Below are 18,404 nucleotides of genomic sequence, written 5' to 3'. Positions count from 1 at the left end.
TAGAGTGTCCTCTATATTTTTGAACAATCTCTGCAAAAAAAATGTACACAAGTTATACAGTTTTACATATGAAAATTATACAAGGACACTTTTACATACCCTCGTCATTGAATATCTTCCCCTCTTTATGGTCCTGTAGGGTGGATTAGGTAGGGGTATTCTCCTCCTTTTTTGTGGCAATTTCTTAACTTCGCTGTCATTAGAATCCAAGTTGGAATTGTTACCTTCCCAACTCACCTTTTCTTCTTCTTTCTTAGGTGGATTAACCCCTTCATTGTCACTAGCAGGCTCACCTACATATCCTACCTCCTACCTCCTCTCTCATATCTTCAATCCTCTCAATCCTTTGATCCTCGGCTCACCAACTACTGTATCAAGTGGTTCATCTGTCGTATATATGTTCAAGCATCAAAAATATGCAGTGTAAACACTAATTGATACCACTTCCTCATCAGTGACAATTGGCATAATCCCCTTCGCCAATTCTGTATCAGGAATACAAAACCAAAGGCAAAATTCTCCAAACACTAACCCCAGTTCTGTAAGCATGGACTCCATATCAATTAGACTAAAATCCACAACTTCACACATATCAAAGTACTTAACTTCACCACCCACATAGCTATCAACATTATCATCAAACTTCCCACCATAATCCATTTTAATTATAAAATATCTTGAATCCTATGTGTATCAACATACATATGTAAAAATATGTTACAATATAATAGGACACTTTACAATGCACGTGGCAACATATTTAGTAAAAAGTTAGCTTGCTCCTTCAATTCAGACACTATATAACACAAAGGGACCACCACATACTATAAAAAGCACCAAACTATATAAATCCACTTAGATATGAATTATGCAATAAATAATAAAAACACTGGAAACATAAATTCTAGAGGAGTATACTGTCAATTACTCATTAATCCACTTTCTCATAAATCATACAAGAAAATCTCTAAACACATGCATGCATAAAAAAACGAGGATATAGTCATGAGTTGAACCTCAATATTTTGGGGTACTCGTCGCTAGGAGCGAGAGTAGGCTATGGAATCACCGACAAGCATTCTTTTACTCCAGTACTCATGAGGAACTTCAAGCCAGCTTGGGTTTTCTCTAAAAACGTGACCATCTACTCTCAATCGACCTCACATTGTGTTGATCAAGATTATATTACTCATCTAGGGTTTCTTAACTCTCAATCGATCAAGATTAAGGGGAAATTTTGGAGATGATGTTGGGCCGGGGGGATGGTATCAATCTTTGTGTCTCAACAGTTTTATTAAGACGGGTATTATACATAGCGGTCAAATAATGTTGGCCGTTAACTTTTAATGGGAGTTGGAGATCGGGTTGTTGTTTGTTTAATAATTATAAGCTTTGGGTTGCATACTGCCAACATTATAAAAATGTTCCCAAATTGCAAAACCACTTAAGTTAGGGGTGTGAACTGTCAATTACTCTAATATGAATGTTAAGAGAATTTGCAATGGTATTAAGTTAAAATAGTTGGCTAAATTGGACATTAAAAATATTATATATATAAAATTCGATAAATATGTAATATATTTTATTTTGATGATACCGGTTATATTTGTTGACTATATTCTAAAATTGGTATACCATTATTATTCCAAATATGGTATAAATAAAATTTATTATTTTAATATAATAATTGTCTAGACAGTGTCAAATATAGCCAAAATCAAAAGATTGGTTATAATTATCATGGACAAGGATTTTGAATCTATCCACTTTATACACTTTTCTTTCTCCTTATTATATACATTTATCAGTTCCCAAACTATTTGTAAAGAAAGCGGAGGGACGACGGAGGAGAGAGAGATAGTAACAATTGTCGATAGATTTTTTTTTTTCTTTCTTTTCAGATTGCAGAGTATTTTGTAAAGTTGAGTATCATAATCTTGATAATTATATGATTTCTAGCATGTTGTAAAAAATGGGAATAAGAAAAAACATAATACATGATTTTTTTCCTTAAAAAAACATAATACATGAATTAATCAGATAGTCAGAAATTGATCAAAACTATTTTATTAGAAAATTAACCCGATATACTGAACTAACAATATAGCTTCTGATATATTAAGCATAGGTCACTTGTATTTTACCACTTGATCATGAAATTATTCATTCCCTCGCACATAATTTACGGAAGACTCATAGATATTAAGCACATTAATGTGTGCTCAATGTGACGGTATTTACAGTTTAGAACCATCACGTTTAATTTAAAAGCAACAGAACAGTTCTGAATGTTTGAAACTAGCTAGGGTTGCTCAGTTTCTTTTATGTTCTGCTACAGTACACACAATCATAGTGTGAAAATATAATATGAAATCTTAGGAATCGATACGACTCATTACTCATTAGTCTATTTAATTACATAGCATGTCTTACATGTCTGAAAATCATTCTAGCAGAGATATCTTATTGGATTGTTCATATATCTGAAAACTAGAACTTGATCTGCATGATTATACACATAACATTATAAAGTACACGCCGGCCGGCCGGCTGCGCAGTTATCTATATAGAATGGGGAATTATGCGAAGCGGAAGGCCTTCAGTAGGTACCGGGATAACGTGGAATATTATCTTCTCTTTGGGATTAATCCTCTCCAATTTGTATCTGGTAACTATGTTATATATAAATACCAAAATTTCAAGTCGAGCATACTCTTTTCCCGGACACATTCTGGGTCCTCCGCCGAAAGGTACAAAGGTGTACGGGGCAGGTCCTTTCCCTTCGAATCTTGATGGATCAAATTTTTCTGGATCCGGAAAGCATTCTGGATCCTTGTGTGTGGTATGCACTGTCCATGATGCCTGTAAACAAAATTTACAGAATTAATGAAATTCTTCATAGATAATACAATAAAATTTTATAAATTAGACTCTATGTGTTATTTAGATACCTTCCATCCCTTTGGAATGGTAAAACCAGCGAAAGTTACATCAGAGACAGCCTCCCTAAAGCCACCGTGACCGGGTGGCGTAAGCCTTAGAGATTCACAGACAACGTTCCATGTGTATCTCATCTTCTGAATATCATCCCACATCAACAACTCCCCCTCTTTTTTTGACTGTGATATTTCCATTAATTCTGCATTTAATCAAATAATTTCAATTAACAACGAATCTGAACAGTTATATCAACTAACGTTTCTTACTAAAAATTTAAGGCACTGATTTTTAGTACCTTTGTAAACTTCATCATAAATATGTGGAAGCTCCGCAAGATACTTGAGCATGAAGGTAACAGCAGTGCTGGTGGTCTCATAGCTAGCAACAAGTAAACCAATAATATTATTCGATATTTCCTTATCGCTCAAATACTTTCCATTCTCATCCTTCACCAGAAGCAACCGCGACAAAAAATCAGTAGACGATGGGGTGTTTTCTCTTCTCTCCATCATTTCTTTTCTCCTGTTGCTAATGATCTTCAAAAGCTCCTCTCTGATCATCTTCCCCCCCTTTACGCCTTTACTAAAGGCAGTCCCGGGAAGATTAATCGGGACCGAAAATAATCCAGTAGTAATGAGCCTAAAGTGATTGAACAGCCTCGTGACATGCTCAACATCGACAACATTTATAAATAATCTAAACGCTAAATCAAACGTGTATTTCTTAGCCAGGGGATGCACCTTTACGACGCCCTTACCATCCCACTCCGACTCAATGTGCTCTCGTGCCATGGCATCCATGACCCGGACGTACTGTTTTAGTGCGTCCGGCTTTAGAATCTCATGCACGAAACTATGCATCACAGCGGAGACTTCGTTCACAGGAGTGTCCGTGTACTCGGGGAAAAACATGACCCTGCTCACGGACTCTGGCCACCAGGGGGTGAATAGTTTGGTGTAGACAAATTTATTCCCCTGCGCTCCACAAAACACAGCCATTTTTTGCCCGAACAGACTAGTCCGAAACACATCGTTAGAGTACTTTCTTCGCCTTTCGCGGATAAATCGTTGCGGCCCTGATAACACGAACCTCATGGTCTCACCAACCACAGGCCATCCAGTGGATCCTGGTGGAAGTTTTTTGCCAGAGTATCCACTCTTTGGTTTAAGTATCACCAGCAAAACTAACAAAGGAACAATGAGAAGTAATATGTAAAGATAAAAGCTCATAACTAGAGTCTGCATAGCTAATATGTATCGATCAAGTAAGAAAACTGAAAACGACTGTTAAACTGAGACGGACTGAAAACGACTGTTAAACTGAGACGGAGGAAGTATTTCAAGTCGGGAACTCTAAATTTGTATGCTGAAATACTATGTGCATGGCTCGTTATATAGGCTGAGAACTACGATAGAAATCAAGCTAGTCAATAAAATGTAAGTAGGTTGAGAAATCGTAATAAATGATGATTGATGTAGTGAAATAAGCGATAATGTTTATCGCAACGTTATTACAACATAGACCAAGTGAAACAGGTCACAGGACGTAAGAAGGTTTGATATTCGGTTGAAATAGGGCCACTCCTTAATACAGTTTACACTACAAAATCAGCTCGGTTTTGACTTTTTTCCCTATGAAAGACTTTGTGCACGGAGGTCAAAATTATAATTATATATAATAGATTAGAAAGTATGATAAATATTGATGCAGGAAATCGGAGAGGAGTTTTTAAGTTCTAGTTGTTAGATAAATTTTTTTATAATAAAATTATATGTGCAGCAATAATATTTTATTTGAAACGTGTGCAGCAATAGTTATCTCAGTCTTATATCTAGTAGAAAGTATTTGGTAATAGCTTAGGTATTGATGGTTTTTGGGTGCAGTATATATACCGAAAATTTGTATGCATGTCTTCTGGACATGTGTACAAATTCAGAGTTTCTATAATGAAACATAATAACTGAAAATTACTAGTTTATAATTTTAAGCGTTATTCGATGTTTAGTTGAGTACGCCCTGTATATAGGTTACTGTGTCATTATTTTCTTTTGCCAATGTTGCGTTTAGCGAAATTAATATAAGAGCAATTCTGATTATAAAAAATCGTGAGTTAGTGTATTAAAAATAAAATTCATAGATAGGGGCCGTTTGACCAAATTTAAAAAAATTGATTTCTTACTTAAATTAAAGAAATGTAGTAGAGAAGTAAATTAGAAGTGTATTAGAGAAGTAAATAAGTTAATAAAATGTTTGGAAACTAAAGAAGCACAAGCTGTGGGAGAGAAGATAGCATTCTCAGCTTCTTAAAAGTGTTTTCACTTCTTTACACAAACAGGTCCAAAAAAAATGTAGAAGCTAGAACCAAAAATTGCTTCTGGGTCCCAAACAGGCACATAATCTCCTGAAAATATCACGTTCCAATCATATTATTTTCTTATCTATATTTTTAATCAAACTCCTATGAATGACTATTTGTCGAACCAATCATATTATTTTCTTGTCTATATTTTTAATCAAGCTCCTATGGATGACTATTTGTCGAACCACTACAAATATGTAGCAAATGTCACGTCACGTCATCAATTACAATATTAAAATAAAAAATTATATTTATTATAATTCGAAATAATAATAACATGTTATATTTATAATATAGTTAATCAATATAGTCAGTACAATCGGAACAAAATATGTTACCGGTTCAGCAAATTTTATATTATATCTTATAAATTTAATTTAGTTGACCATTATAACAAAGCTCATTTAAAATGGTCTAACACAAGTTAAGGGGCTAATGGTTAAATTTAGACGCTTTGCATATATTGATTATGGAATCTTTTATACTTTCTCTGTCCCAACTGGTTCTTTACGTTATTTTTGCATAATTGTTTTGTGGTTTTATAAAGTATAGTTTCATAATATTTTTTCAATATTTTTTTGAATAAAAGTTTAGCATTTAAACTTTTATTCAAAAAAGAATAACTTAAAAAGACGTTTGAAACTATACTTTATAAAAGTCTCAAAATACGTGCATATAGTCAACGTAAACAACCTGCTGGAACGAAGGGATAATACAACAGACAAACTAAAATATTATAACTGAGGTCACAAATGAAATATTATAAAAAGGATACTCAATATATAAGAGCATCTCCAACCATAGAAAGCTCTTAACATGCCAAAAATAAAAAGTATAGCCAACTTCTCGAAAAACTCACACTCCAACCATAACTGTCTATAATGTTAGCCAACTTTTTATGGATGACTATATTTGTCGAACCTCTACAGGTCTGTAAGAACTCTGTAAGAAGTTGCACATGATTTATTACCATATCGAAGTGATATATTCTATTTTAACAATTTAAAAATACTATTTTTAAATTATAGTCAACCAATATAGCCAATACTGTCATTGAAGCACAATTTCTTACAGGTTCAACAAAATCTGCATAATATCTTGCAGGTCCACTCTAGCCCACGATTATAACCAGCCCCATTGGAGATGTTCTAATAGTCCAATATTAATAGCATATATTTTGTTAAAATATATTGTACATGAGAAATGTTCAAATAAGTCAATTATTCATTGAATCACATTATAATTCTCTATAAGTGACAATTATTGATGTAGAAATTAATAAATGAGGATTTAATTAATATTTAAAAAATTCTAAAACATAGATAATTCTGTAATAAGCGTCCCGCTCGATCCGCCATGGCTGTCGGTGGCGATGGATGCATGGATTGGCTTTAATTGGTGCACAGATGTGCTATTTGTAAGAACACGAAGGCGCTCGAGGGCGTTTATCATCTGTGGTTGCAGAATGCAAAGCAATCTGTTTCCCCACAAAACTTGCTCATAATGTGGTCTCCGAATGTCATTTGTGGAATCTGATCACAAAATCATTAAATCTCGACTTGAGATATTCAATTAAGTCAAAACGGCTTCAAAACGTGTTGGTTGTGTCATATCCTTGGTAGCATCAAACACGAACCTCTTGCAAATTATATTTTCTTTCAAAATACCTATACGATCTTCGAATCCAGAAATATCAAGCGGTGGAAATAATTTCACTAAATCCAGAATGGGGGATGGCACGTTGGGCTCCCCGCGAGCAATAGGAGCCCAAGTAGTCATGAAATTTACGCATGACAAGCCATCAGCTAGCTTGTGCGAGATCACAGCGCCTAATAGCGATTCCTCCACATTCGAAGAAATTGACTTGAACTGCCAAGTTGACGTCCACAGCAGCATCATCCACCTCCAGTGGAAGCAACTTGATTAGTTCATTAGGTATCGGATCACGAATAATATCCTTTAAGTTGCAGTCGACACGGGCTTCGACATAGTGTGCACCATCGTCGTTGCAGTAAACATGGGCGTTATCAATAAATCGGCTAGCTAGTGGATAAAATTTAGTTAATGCCTCCGAAAGAGATTTTTTGAGGTGGTCGAATTTGAGGTTGTTTTTGTCTTTATCAATTGCAGTGTAGTAGAAGATTAGTGGTATAAAAACTCTAGGGGCAATATGATCAAGGAATGAAATGGAGTATTTTTTGAGGTGTTGGGGTGTTGGAACAGACGGCTTTATGTCTTGTTTAGAGAGAACTTCAATGTCAAGAGCCATTTTTCTCCTGTTGTTCCTATTATTGTTTGTACTCGGTGGATCTATATTACTCTACACAATCAGACTTTATATAGCAATTATACATTTATACACATGATACTATTTTAGTCGTCACCTAGCTGTGATGATTAAAAAGAGATCATATCCATTCCTATTTTTAAATTGAGAAGAGATATGCTTTAATTATGACCGAGCTATGATGATTGTACATTTATAAATTTTTGGATAATTGAGTTTGGAATGGAAAATATTACGGGAAAATTGAAGCGTATTACTATGTTGGAAATCATCGCATGATAAATGAGCGATTTAGAATTAAGAGTACAACTTTGTTTGTTTCAAAATTATAGTCTACTTTTATTTTTTAGAAGCCTTTACCGTGTAAAATGCAATCACTTGTTTTTCTCTATTAAACTAATTAATATGAATATTGTAAATACTCGGAAAAAAATTCAAATCTATACTCTTTATTAATAAGCGATATACTTTTTACTGAAATATAGAAACAACAAATACCAAAATACCAAAATTTGGTTATCATCATACAAACAACATATGTATTTCTATATGGATATTGATATGGATATCTTCATATCAAGAGCCATTTGATGCTGCCCTCGTTAGATCTATTTAACTCTATATAACCGTACTTAATATGGAAATAATTCTCATTTCATAGTTTTAATCATGATGGAACTGTTGTGATCAGAAGAGTTCACATACAATTTTATTTTCACATAAAAAAGAGATCATACATCGTCACTGTTTTAATCATGACCGAGTTGTCGTGATTGTATATTTATAATTTTTTTGGGATTGAGATTTTTTATGAAACAATAAAGTCAATCACTATTTTTCAAAATAAGTTTCATTTCTTAACTTGAATATAATATATTTAGATAGTTATAAATATGAATAAAAATGAATATAAAAGAAGAAAAAGACAAACGAGTTATGAATTTTTGAATATATCTACTGCAACACATATGTATATCTATATATAGATATCTTCAATGTCAAGAACCATTTTGCTGTTGTTGTTGCTACTTTGTAGATCTATTTAACTCTATACAATCATACTTAATGTAGAAATTATTCCGTTGTCATTGTTTTAATTATTATCGAGTTGTCTTGATCAGAAGAGATGATATACAATTTTATTTTCAAATTGAAAAGAAATCATATATTGTCATTATTTTAATCATGACTGAGTTGTCGTCATTGTGCATTTATAATTTTTTTGAGTTAATTGTATTCAACTTCGAATTTTTTTATGAGAAAATAAAAGTACACCAATATTTTGTAAAATAAGTTTCATTTACTAAATTTAATATGTTAGGATTTAGGAATCACTAGTTTTGATGATAACATAAACGTTGTAACATGTTTTAGTTAGATATTTTATCAGTTGAAATCAATATTAGTCTTAATTTAAGATCCATCAACGGATAGGTAGAATATGATGGCTATTTGTAAATATTCAATGCCATGTAATTTTATAAGTGAAGGATAATCAACAGATGTATAATCAACATGTCAACGGATGAAGGCTGTAAGCTTCCTAACGAATAAGTCTTCAAGATCTCAATGGATGAGTTATGCAAACCAGTCAAGAGATGAAACTTGTAAATCAATCAACGGATGAAGCATGTTTCAACGGATAACTCTACATCCGTTGAAAATGACCCGTGCTTAATCTGATAGATCACATGGGTTGATTTCACTAATACAGACATGGATGCCTATCTGAGACAATAAAGAAGAAGCAGAAACGCATCTGTTTTATGTAACGCAACCTGGATCAAATTAAGAAGAACAGTCAAATATGAAGACAATTCAGAAGACTTGTATAAGACAAATGTGATGCAACAAAGTTTAGATTAGAGTGCTAGTTTTGTTTTTAAGTAAACTTTGTAAACTTGGAATATATGACCAAGTTAGTAGCAATATTTGAACTGTTTGAAACATGAGCAAAGCTAGAGATTTCCTAAGAGTCCTAGTGTTAAAAACCAGCAGTTGTGAGTTTGTAAGAATCCATAGATTTCTTCTTAATATATTTTCACGGGTAGATCAAACAATCCACACGTATTTTTAAATACTTGGTGTTGTTTAATTTACTGCAAATTGTGTGTATCTGTTTTTGAATCTTTTAATTTGTAAAAGATTGTATTCAACCTCATCTTCTACAATCTTTCTTCTAGTATTGTGTAGATTAACATAATATAATATATATACAGATAGTTATGAATATGACTAACAATGAAGATAAAAGAAGGAAAAAAAGCAAACGAGTTCTGGATTTTCGTATATATCTAACGCAATACATGTGTATATCTATAAATAGATATATGGATATTTCAATGTCACGAACTATTTTCTTGATGTTGCTCCTCAATAAATCAATATAACTCTATAAAAGTATTGTTGCTACTGTATAGATCTATTTAACTCTATATAATCATATTTAATATAAAATTACTCTCATGTCATTGTTTTAATCATGATCGGGCTTTTAGCTAGTATAAGAAAATACATGACATTGTATTTGTTGTTTTTTATATTTTTCTTGTTCTTAAATTTTTTTATACAAAGTGGTCCTCATTTTTCTTATATTTCATTTCATATTTGAAAACCTATGTTCAATATTTTAAATAATTTTAACTACGTTATTCGAAAAAATTATGTTTATATAATATAGAAAAATATATACTGTATTTATAAAACTTACAATATATTTGTATAACAAAACATAAAATATAATGAAATTATAATTTAGGAACAAATATGTGAGAAAAATACAAAGTATGTAAAATTACAGGAAAATGTATTAGCTGTATTAATTTTTTATTTTAAATTTGAATATATTTTATTTTGTATATTTTATATTCTTAAATTTTTTATGTTTTAATTCAAATTATTTTGGTATGTGTCTACAGAATTTGTGATACTGGCGTATCGAAATTTAGGTTTAAAGACAACTAAATATCACGTATTTTCATGTCGTTACCTTTTTAAACTGTTAAAAATTATCACGTTACTATATATATGTGCAAGAAGTTTAAGAAGGAATGATGTGCAATTAAAGGATGGATGAAGTGATGACAAAGAAAAACGGTCATAAAAATTGTGTGGCACAAGTTTAATTTAAATTGTAAAAGAAACTACATATGTTTGATCAGATTGCTTTCTAGTCTAATTAATTATGTTTCTATTTGAGTTTGAGGAAAAACCTGTGTATGTGTATTTATTAATCCCGGTTCCTTTTTATATTTTTCGTTTACCTATATTATTTACAAATAAAGGTAAAATAGATTTTTACTATGTCTATTAGTTGAGTAAGTATATATAATCAAGAGACATGGACTTAAGAGATAGATTAGAAATAATGTAACAATTTTATCATATTTTATTTTTAAATCCGAAAAGCTACATGTAGTGTTACTACAGGACTAACAAAATAAAATGATTATATTGTTTGTAATCTGTTAAACTATCCACTACTCCAGTTGCTTCAACTACTCCAGCTCAGCATAGTCCAGCTCAGCATAACAGCCTGGAAGTATCTGGACGTCCACCACCTTCTCATTCTGTTACTGTAAATAGAAATGCTAGCTGTAATTATTGTTAGTTAGTTAGACTACTCAGTTCTATATATAGTCAGTTACAGATTGGTAGCTTAGTATGTAAGTTTTACATTTCTTCTTTCTATAGCTTGTAATCAAACACTCTAGTATAATGAAGCTTTTAGTTTGTTCTTCAATGGCGTTCATCTACTCTGATAACATGGTATCAGAGCCTCTCGATCTCACTGTATAGCTCGTCATGTAAGATTATTCTTCTTTTCTAGTCTTTCATCTAGTTCTTGGCTTGCATCTTGTTTCTCATCGCTCGATCGCAATTCTCTCGATTTTCTCGATCTATTTGCCCTAATTCTCTCGATTTCAATACTTCTCTATTGATTCACTATGGAATTAACTCAAGATACTAATAGCGTCTATTATCTTCATCCATCTTATAATACTGGCATGAAACTTGTCACAACTCCTTTTAATGGAAGTTCTTATGCAAACTGGAAGCGATCTATGGTTATAGGTCTCACTGCTAAGAACAAAATGTGTTTCATCGATGGATCTCTTCTCAAACCTGATCTTCTTGATAACTCTTACAAGTCCTGGTGTCGCTGTAATAGCATGATCATCGTCTGGTTGATCACTGCTTTGGAACCTCCAATTGCTGCTAGTATCTTGTATGTTGACACTGCAAGAGATATTTGGATCGATTTAGAGGAACGATTTGGACAAGTCTCTTCTGCACAGATCTATGCTTTGGAACAAGAAATTTCACAGGTTTCTCAAGAGAATATTTCTCTATCTGATTACTACACTCAACTGAAGAAGGTTTGGGATGAAATTGACAATTTGAAGCAACTGCCTACTTGTGAATGTGCTAATTGCACTTGCAATCTCACACAGAAAGTGCTCAAATTATAACAGGATCAGCGCCTGATGGTGTTTCTCATGAAAATGTGTGGAGATTTTGCTAATGTTCGATCTCATATCTTGATGATGGAGATTTTGCCTACTCTGCCTCAGGCCTACAGGATGCTGTTACAGGAACAAAGGCACAAAGAAATCTCGAGGATCATTACCCCTACTGATTCTGCTGCATTTGCTTTTGACAGAAATCAGGGTTATAATCGACAGCAGACTGGATTCCAGGCCAAATCTCAGTTTCAAAACTCTGCTATGACTGGAAAACCTAGGAAGTACTATTTCTGTGATCACTGCAAGATCCCAGCGCATAGCAAGGAAAGATGCTTCAAGCTCCATGGTTATCCACCTGGTTTTAAGCCATCTCAGCCAAGGAAATTTGCAGCTGCTTGTACTGTTACTGATGATCCTGAAACTCAGGAAGACTGCAATCCTGTGAAACAATTGTGTGGTGACAAAGACTCACAGTCTGCATCTGCTGCAGCTGGACCTTCTGGCTCTCAGAACATCTCTGTGGATCAATACAATCATCTCATGACAATGCTGGCACATAACAGCATTGGTGATCAGGAGCCTTATTCTGGAAATGCTCCTTACTCTGGAAATGCTCTCTTAGCAGGTAACTATTGCCTGTTTTCTGCTCTTCACACCAATAATTGGATTATTGATAGTGGTGCATCTGATCACATGTGCTCATCCCTTTCTTATTTTCATACCTATAAGGAACTGCATATAGATAATCAGATTACTATTCCTGATGGTACCAAACTTAAGGTCACTCACATAGGAAATATAAAACTCAACAATTATATTGAGTTGATTGATGTGCTATATGCTCCAACTTTTAAGTTCAATCTGATTTCTGTGAACAAATTGTGTCAAACTCAATCTTACTCTGTTCATTTTACTTCTGAGCTTTGTACTCTTCAGGCGCCTTCAAGGACCCAACCAATAATTCTTGGTAGGATGTCTCAAGGCCTCTATTTTGCTGATGCAACTCTGTTTCACACTTCCACAGATAAATCTCCACTCTCCACTACTCCATGTCTGTTATCTGATAACAAGACTACTTTTGTTTCTGTTGCTAGTAATGTTGTTAGTTCAATGCTTGATGAAGCAAAACTATTTCATCTAAGACTTGGTCATATTTCCTATCAGAAGTTGCATTGTATTGATACAAGATTCTCTGCTACATGCTTTGACAAATGTATATGTGCAATTTGTCCTGCTGCCAGACAGAATAGGCTTTCTTTCTCTTCTAGTAATACAAAAACTCAGAAAAATTTTGAGCTTCTTCACATAGATGTGTGGGGTCCATTTCGAACCCCCACTCATCATGGTTGTAGATACTTTTTGACTATTGTGGATGATCATAGTAGATCAACTTGGATACATCTTATGAAGTCTAAACTTGACACTGTTGATATCTTGAAAACCTTTCTTAGATTTGTTAAGAATCAGTTTGATGCTACAGTAAAGATCATTAGGACAGATAATGCTCTGGAATTATGCCATGGTAGAATCTTGCATATATATCAGTCTCTTGGCATTTTGCACCAGACTAGTTGTTCTGATACACCCCAACAAAATGGGGTGGTTGAGAGAAAACATAAGCACCTTATGGAGACTGCTAGAGCTTTATTCTTTCAGTCAAAGCTTCCTGTTAAATATTGGGGGGAGTGTGTAGAATGTGCTGCTTTTCTTATCAATAGGATGCCTATAACACAGTTCAACAACATCACTCCTTATGAAAGACTTTTTGGTAGTAAACCAGACTACTCCTATTTGAGATGTTTTGGTTGCTTGTGCTTCACTTCCACTCATTAACACAACATATCAAAGCTTGACCCCAGGGCAGACCCCTGTGTTTTTCTTGGCTATCCTCCAGCTACTAAAGGCTATAAAGTTCTTAGTCTTACTACTCACAAGATAACTGTGTCTAGAGATGTTAAGTTTCATGAAAAGAACTTTCCCTATCATATGGCTAGAATTCCAACTGTCCCTATTACACAGTTTTTTCTGCCAACTCATACACCATATACATGCACATTTTTCTTCTTTTGAGCTACCTGATGTCTTTCATCAGAATACTCAGACTTTGGATGATTCTCAGAACACTGGTAATACCTCACCACATCCTCATATAAATTCACCAAAGTCTCAAACATCTTTAGATGCATCTCCACCACAGGATGAGTCTCCACCACAGAATGTGCTTAGAAGGTCTTCTAGAGAATCTCATAAGCCAGTTCACTTAAAAGATTATGTCTGTAATCTTGTCTCCTTTGATTCTCTACCAAAAGACCATCAGGCACTACTTGTACAGACATCATCTATCAAAGAACCTGCAAATTATCAGGAGGCTTCAACAGATCCAAACTGGGTTCAAGCAATGAACAAAGAATTAGCTGCTTTGGAATCCAATAACACTTGGGATATTGTTGATTTACCTCCAGGAAAGAAAGCAATTGGGAGCAGATGGGTTTTTAAAACAAAACTCAAGGCTGATGGTTCTATAGAACGTTTCAAAGCACGACTTGTAGCCAAGGGGTTCAACCAAAAATATGGGATAGACTACGAAGAAACATTTTCTCCAGTTGTCAAGATGGCTACAGTCCGTAGTATACTCTCTTTAGCAGCCAGCAAAAAGTGGAAGGTCTTCCAATTAGATGTTAATAATGCATTTCTCCATGGAGATTTGCATGAAGAGGTGTATATGATGATGCCTGAAGGCCTTCCAAACCCACACAACAAAGTCCGCAGACTTAAAAAATCAATATATGGGTTGAAACAGGCTAGTCGAGAGTGGTTTGCAAAGTTACTTCAGGAGCTGAAATTTCAGAATTTCACTCAATCAAAGAATGATTATTCTTTGTTCATTAAAAGGGTTGGTTCCAATATCACTATAGCAGCTGTTTACGTGGATGATATTATCATCACAGGGACTGATTTAGCTGAGATCAATGCATTTAAGGCTCATTTACATCATGTTTTTGGCATTAAAGATCTTGGCTTGTTACATTTCTTTTTAGGGTTCGAGGTTGGTTATTGTACTGATGGCATCATGCTTACTCAAGCAAAGTTTACAAGGGAACTTATTACTAATTCTGGTATCACTCAGTACAAACATGTTGCCACTCCTTTACCACTCAACCTAAAACTCCATGTTGATACTGGTGAATTATTTGAGGATACTGCACTGTATCGAGCACTCGTGGGCAAGCTCAATTTCTTAACTCATACGCGACCAGATCTTGCTTATTCAGTGCAGACACTTAGTCAATTCATGCATTCACCCAGGATTCAACATTTTGATGCTTTACAGCATGTTTTACACTATGTTGCTAGCACAGCTGGTCAAGGTCTTATTCTTAACGGCATCAATGCTTTAACCTTGAAAGCATATTCTGATTCTGACTGGGCTGCATGCCCAAATACTAGACGTTCAATCTCAGGCTATCTTCTTCTACTTGGTAATTCACCAATTAGTTGGAAATCAAAGAAACAATCTACTGTCTCCAAGTCTTCATCAGAAGCTGAATATCGAGCTATGGCATCTGCTGCTTCTGAGGTCACTTGGCTCGTACGATTGTTAACAGAACTGGGTATTGACAAGCTTACTCCAATCACATTATACTGTGATAATCAATCAGCTTTACATATTGCTCGAAATCCTGTCTTTCACGAGCGCACGAAGCACATAGATATAGACTGTCACTTTACTCGTGATAAGGTCATGGAAGGCTTGATTCAACTTTCATACTTACCTTCCCAAAATCAGCTAGCAGATCTGTTCACCAAGATACTGCCATCACCACAGTTCAATGAGCTTAAATCCAAGCTTGGCATGTGTCTTCCCCTCCCAAGCTTGCGGGGGGATGTTAAACTATCCACTACTCCAGTTGCTTCAACTACTCCAGCTCAGCATAGTCCAGCTCAGCATAACAGCCTGGAAGTATCTGGACGTCCACCACCTTCTCATTCTGTTACTGTAAATAGAAATGCTAGCTGTAATTATTGTTAGTTAGTTAGACTACTCAGTTCTATATATAGTCAGTTACAGATTGGTAGCTTAGTATGTAAGTTTTACATTTCTTCTTTCTATAGCTTGTAATCAAACACTCTAGTATAATGAAACTTTTAGTTTGTTCTTCAATGGCGTTCATCTACTCTGATAACAACATATCTCAGGTCCATTTCTCTTACTCATATATACTTGTTCAACAACTATAACTAATAGAAATGGTGAAGGTCTACTTTACTTTTGTTATTTTCTTCGATCTTTCCCAATAAATATTTGAATTTTTTTTTTAAAAAAAGGACAACTAACAGATTATCCGACTAAAAATTTTCTTAGATGAGTGCTTTTTCACAAGACACACATTACACATACAATATATGTAAAACGGGAAGGAGGGGAGTACATTGCAACTGTATCACGATTTTGAATAAGTACATTTATGAAATAACTACATGCTGCAGAGTCTACACTGCACATACATCTTCACTCTGCTCTTTATATTGTATGGGGGATTATGCGAAGTGGAAGGCCTTCATTTGGTACTGGGGCAAAGTGGAATATCATCTTCTCTCGGGGATTGCTCTTTTCCAACTTGTATCTGGTAACTATGTTGTATATAAAAACCAGAATTTCAAGTCTAGCATACTCTTTTCCGGGGCACATTCTAGGTCCTCCGCCAAAAGGCACGAATGTGTACGGGGCAGGTCCTTTCCCTTCAAACCTTGATGGATCAAATTTCTCTGGATCCGGAAAGCATTCTGGATCCTTGTGTGTGCTATGCACTGTCCACGATGCCTGCACAGAAAACAAAAATTTATAAATTAGGGAAATGTTTCGTAGATGTTATATAGAGTCGAAAGGAAATTGGAATATGCTTTTGTTAGATACCTTCCACCCCTTTGGAATGGTAAAACCAGCAAACGAAACATCATTGACAGCCTCCCTAAAGCCACCATGAGCAGGTGGCGTGAGCCTTAGAGATTCACAGACAACGTTCCATGTGTATCTCATCTTCTGAATATCTTCCCACGTTAACAACTCCCCCTCTCCTTTTGATTGTGCTATTTCCATTAGTTCTTTGTGAACCTCATCATAAATATGTGGAAGCTCCGCAAGATACTTGAGCGCAAAGGTAACAGCCGTGCTGGTGGTCTCGTAGCCAGCAACAAGTAAACCAATAATATTATTCGATATCTCCTTTTCGCTCATATATTTTCCATTTTCATCCTGCACCAGCAGCAATCGAGCCAAAAAATCCGTAGACAATTGTGAGCCTTCTTTGCTCTCCATCATTTCCTTGCGCCTCTTGCTAATTATCTTCAAGAGCTCCCCCCGGACCACTTCCCCGCCCTTAATTCCTTTATTAAAGGCCATGCCCGGAAGATCAATTGGGACCGAAAACAGTCCAGTAGTCATAAGTGTAAACTGCTTGAATAGCCTCGCGAGATGCTCATCATCCACAACACTCATAAACGTATTAAACGCAAGATCAAACGTGTACTTCTTCGTGAGTGGAAGCACCTTCACCACTTCATTACCATCCCATTCCGATTCCACATGGTCTCGTGCCATAGCGTCCATCACCGGGATGTACTGCTTGAGTGCCTCGGGCTTTAGAATCTCACGCACAAAGCCATGCATCACAGCCGAAACTTCTTTCACAGAAGCGTCGGCGAACTCGGGGAAAACCAGAACCTTTCTCACAGACACAGGCCACCAGCTGGTCAGTAGTTTGGTGAACACAAACTTATTTCCTTGTGCTCCACAAAACACCGCCATCCTTTGCCCGAAAAGACTCGTTTGAAACACATCGTTGGAGTACTTTCTTCGCCTCTCGCTGATAAATCTCTGCGGACCGGATAACACAAACTTGATACTTTCTCCGATCACTGGCCATCCACATGATCCTGGGGGAATTTTCATGCCTGAGCGTCCATTCTCGCGTCTTAGCAATACCAACAAAACCAACAAAGGAAAAATTATAAGCAAAATATATAGATAAAAGCTCATATCTAGTGCATGCATGGCTAACATATAACAATCGACTTGTACAACTCTAAATTTTTATGGTAACTCAATAATAGATGCCGTCTCTATATATAGCCTTGTATGACTACAATTGTTATATCGAGCAAGCCAACAAAAAACTGTAAGTGTCCCTAAAAAAATGTAAGTAGCGGCTTGGAAATTGTCATTAATATTATTGATGTAATAAAACATGACAGATAATGTTTATCTTTACGTTTCAATATTACCATGTAAAACAAGACGTATGTACGGAGTGCGCAATATTATTATTTTTGTTTAGTCAATGTCAGGTTTGGA

At 35.0% G+C, this 18,404-nt stretch overlaps 4 protein-coding genes across 4 annotated transcripts; 1 reads left to right on the top strand and 3 right to left on the bottom strand.

Moving 5' to 3' along the window:
- Positions 1 to 2,562: 2,562 nt before the first annotated feature.
- Positions 2,563 to 4,184, bottom strand: LOC108192226 (beta-amyrin 6-beta-monooxygenase). The gene is made up of 3 exons (XM_017373366.1): positions 3,236 to 4,184; positions 2,952 to 3,139; positions 2,563 to 2,862 (listed from the first exon to the last, which is right to left on the bottom strand). Exons 1-3 carry the CDS (start codon positions 4,182 to 4,184, stop codon positions 2,563 to 2,565), a joined length of 1,437 nt encoding a protein of 478 aa, XP_017228855.1.
- Positions 4,185 to 7,100: 2,916 nt separating this feature from the next.
- Positions 7,101 to 7,568, bottom strand: LOC108192225 (stemmadenine O-acetyltransferase). Its single transcript, XM_017373365.1, has one exon. The coding sequence runs from the start codon at positions 7,566 to 7,568 to the stop codon at positions 7,101 to 7,103; it is 468 nt and encodes a 155-aa protein (XP_017228854.1).
- Positions 7,569 to 11,533: 3,965 nt separating this feature from the next.
- LOC135152006 (uncharacterized) lies at positions 11,534 to 12,058 on the top strand. The gene has a single exon (XM_064091334.1). It carries the CDS (start codon positions 11,534 to 11,536, stop codon positions 12,056 to 12,058), a length of 525 nt encoding a protein of 174 aa, XP_063947404.1.
- A 4,516-nt stretch (positions 12,059 to 16,574) lies between these two features.
- On the bottom strand, positions 16,575 to 18,089 carry LOC108192257 (beta-amyrin 6-beta-monooxygenase). Its single transcript, XM_017373364.2, has 2 exons — positions 16,968 to 18,089; positions 16,575 to 16,874 (listed from the first exon to the last, which is right to left on the bottom strand). Exons 1-2 carry the CDS (start codon positions 18,087 to 18,089, stop codon positions 16,575 to 16,577), a joined length of 1,422 nt encoding a protein of 473 aa, XP_017228853.2.
- Positions 18,090 to 18,404: the final 315 nt, after the last annotated feature.

The sequence above is a fragment of the Daucus carota genome, chromosome 1, assembly GCF_001625215.2.
Source record: "Daucus carota subsp. sativus chromosome 1, DH1 v3.0, whole genome shotgun sequence".
NCBI lineage: Eukaryota > Viridiplantae > Streptophyta > Magnoliopsida > Apiales > Apiaceae > Daucus > Daucus carota.
This window is presented reverse-complemented; position numbering and strand designations above follow the sequence as displayed.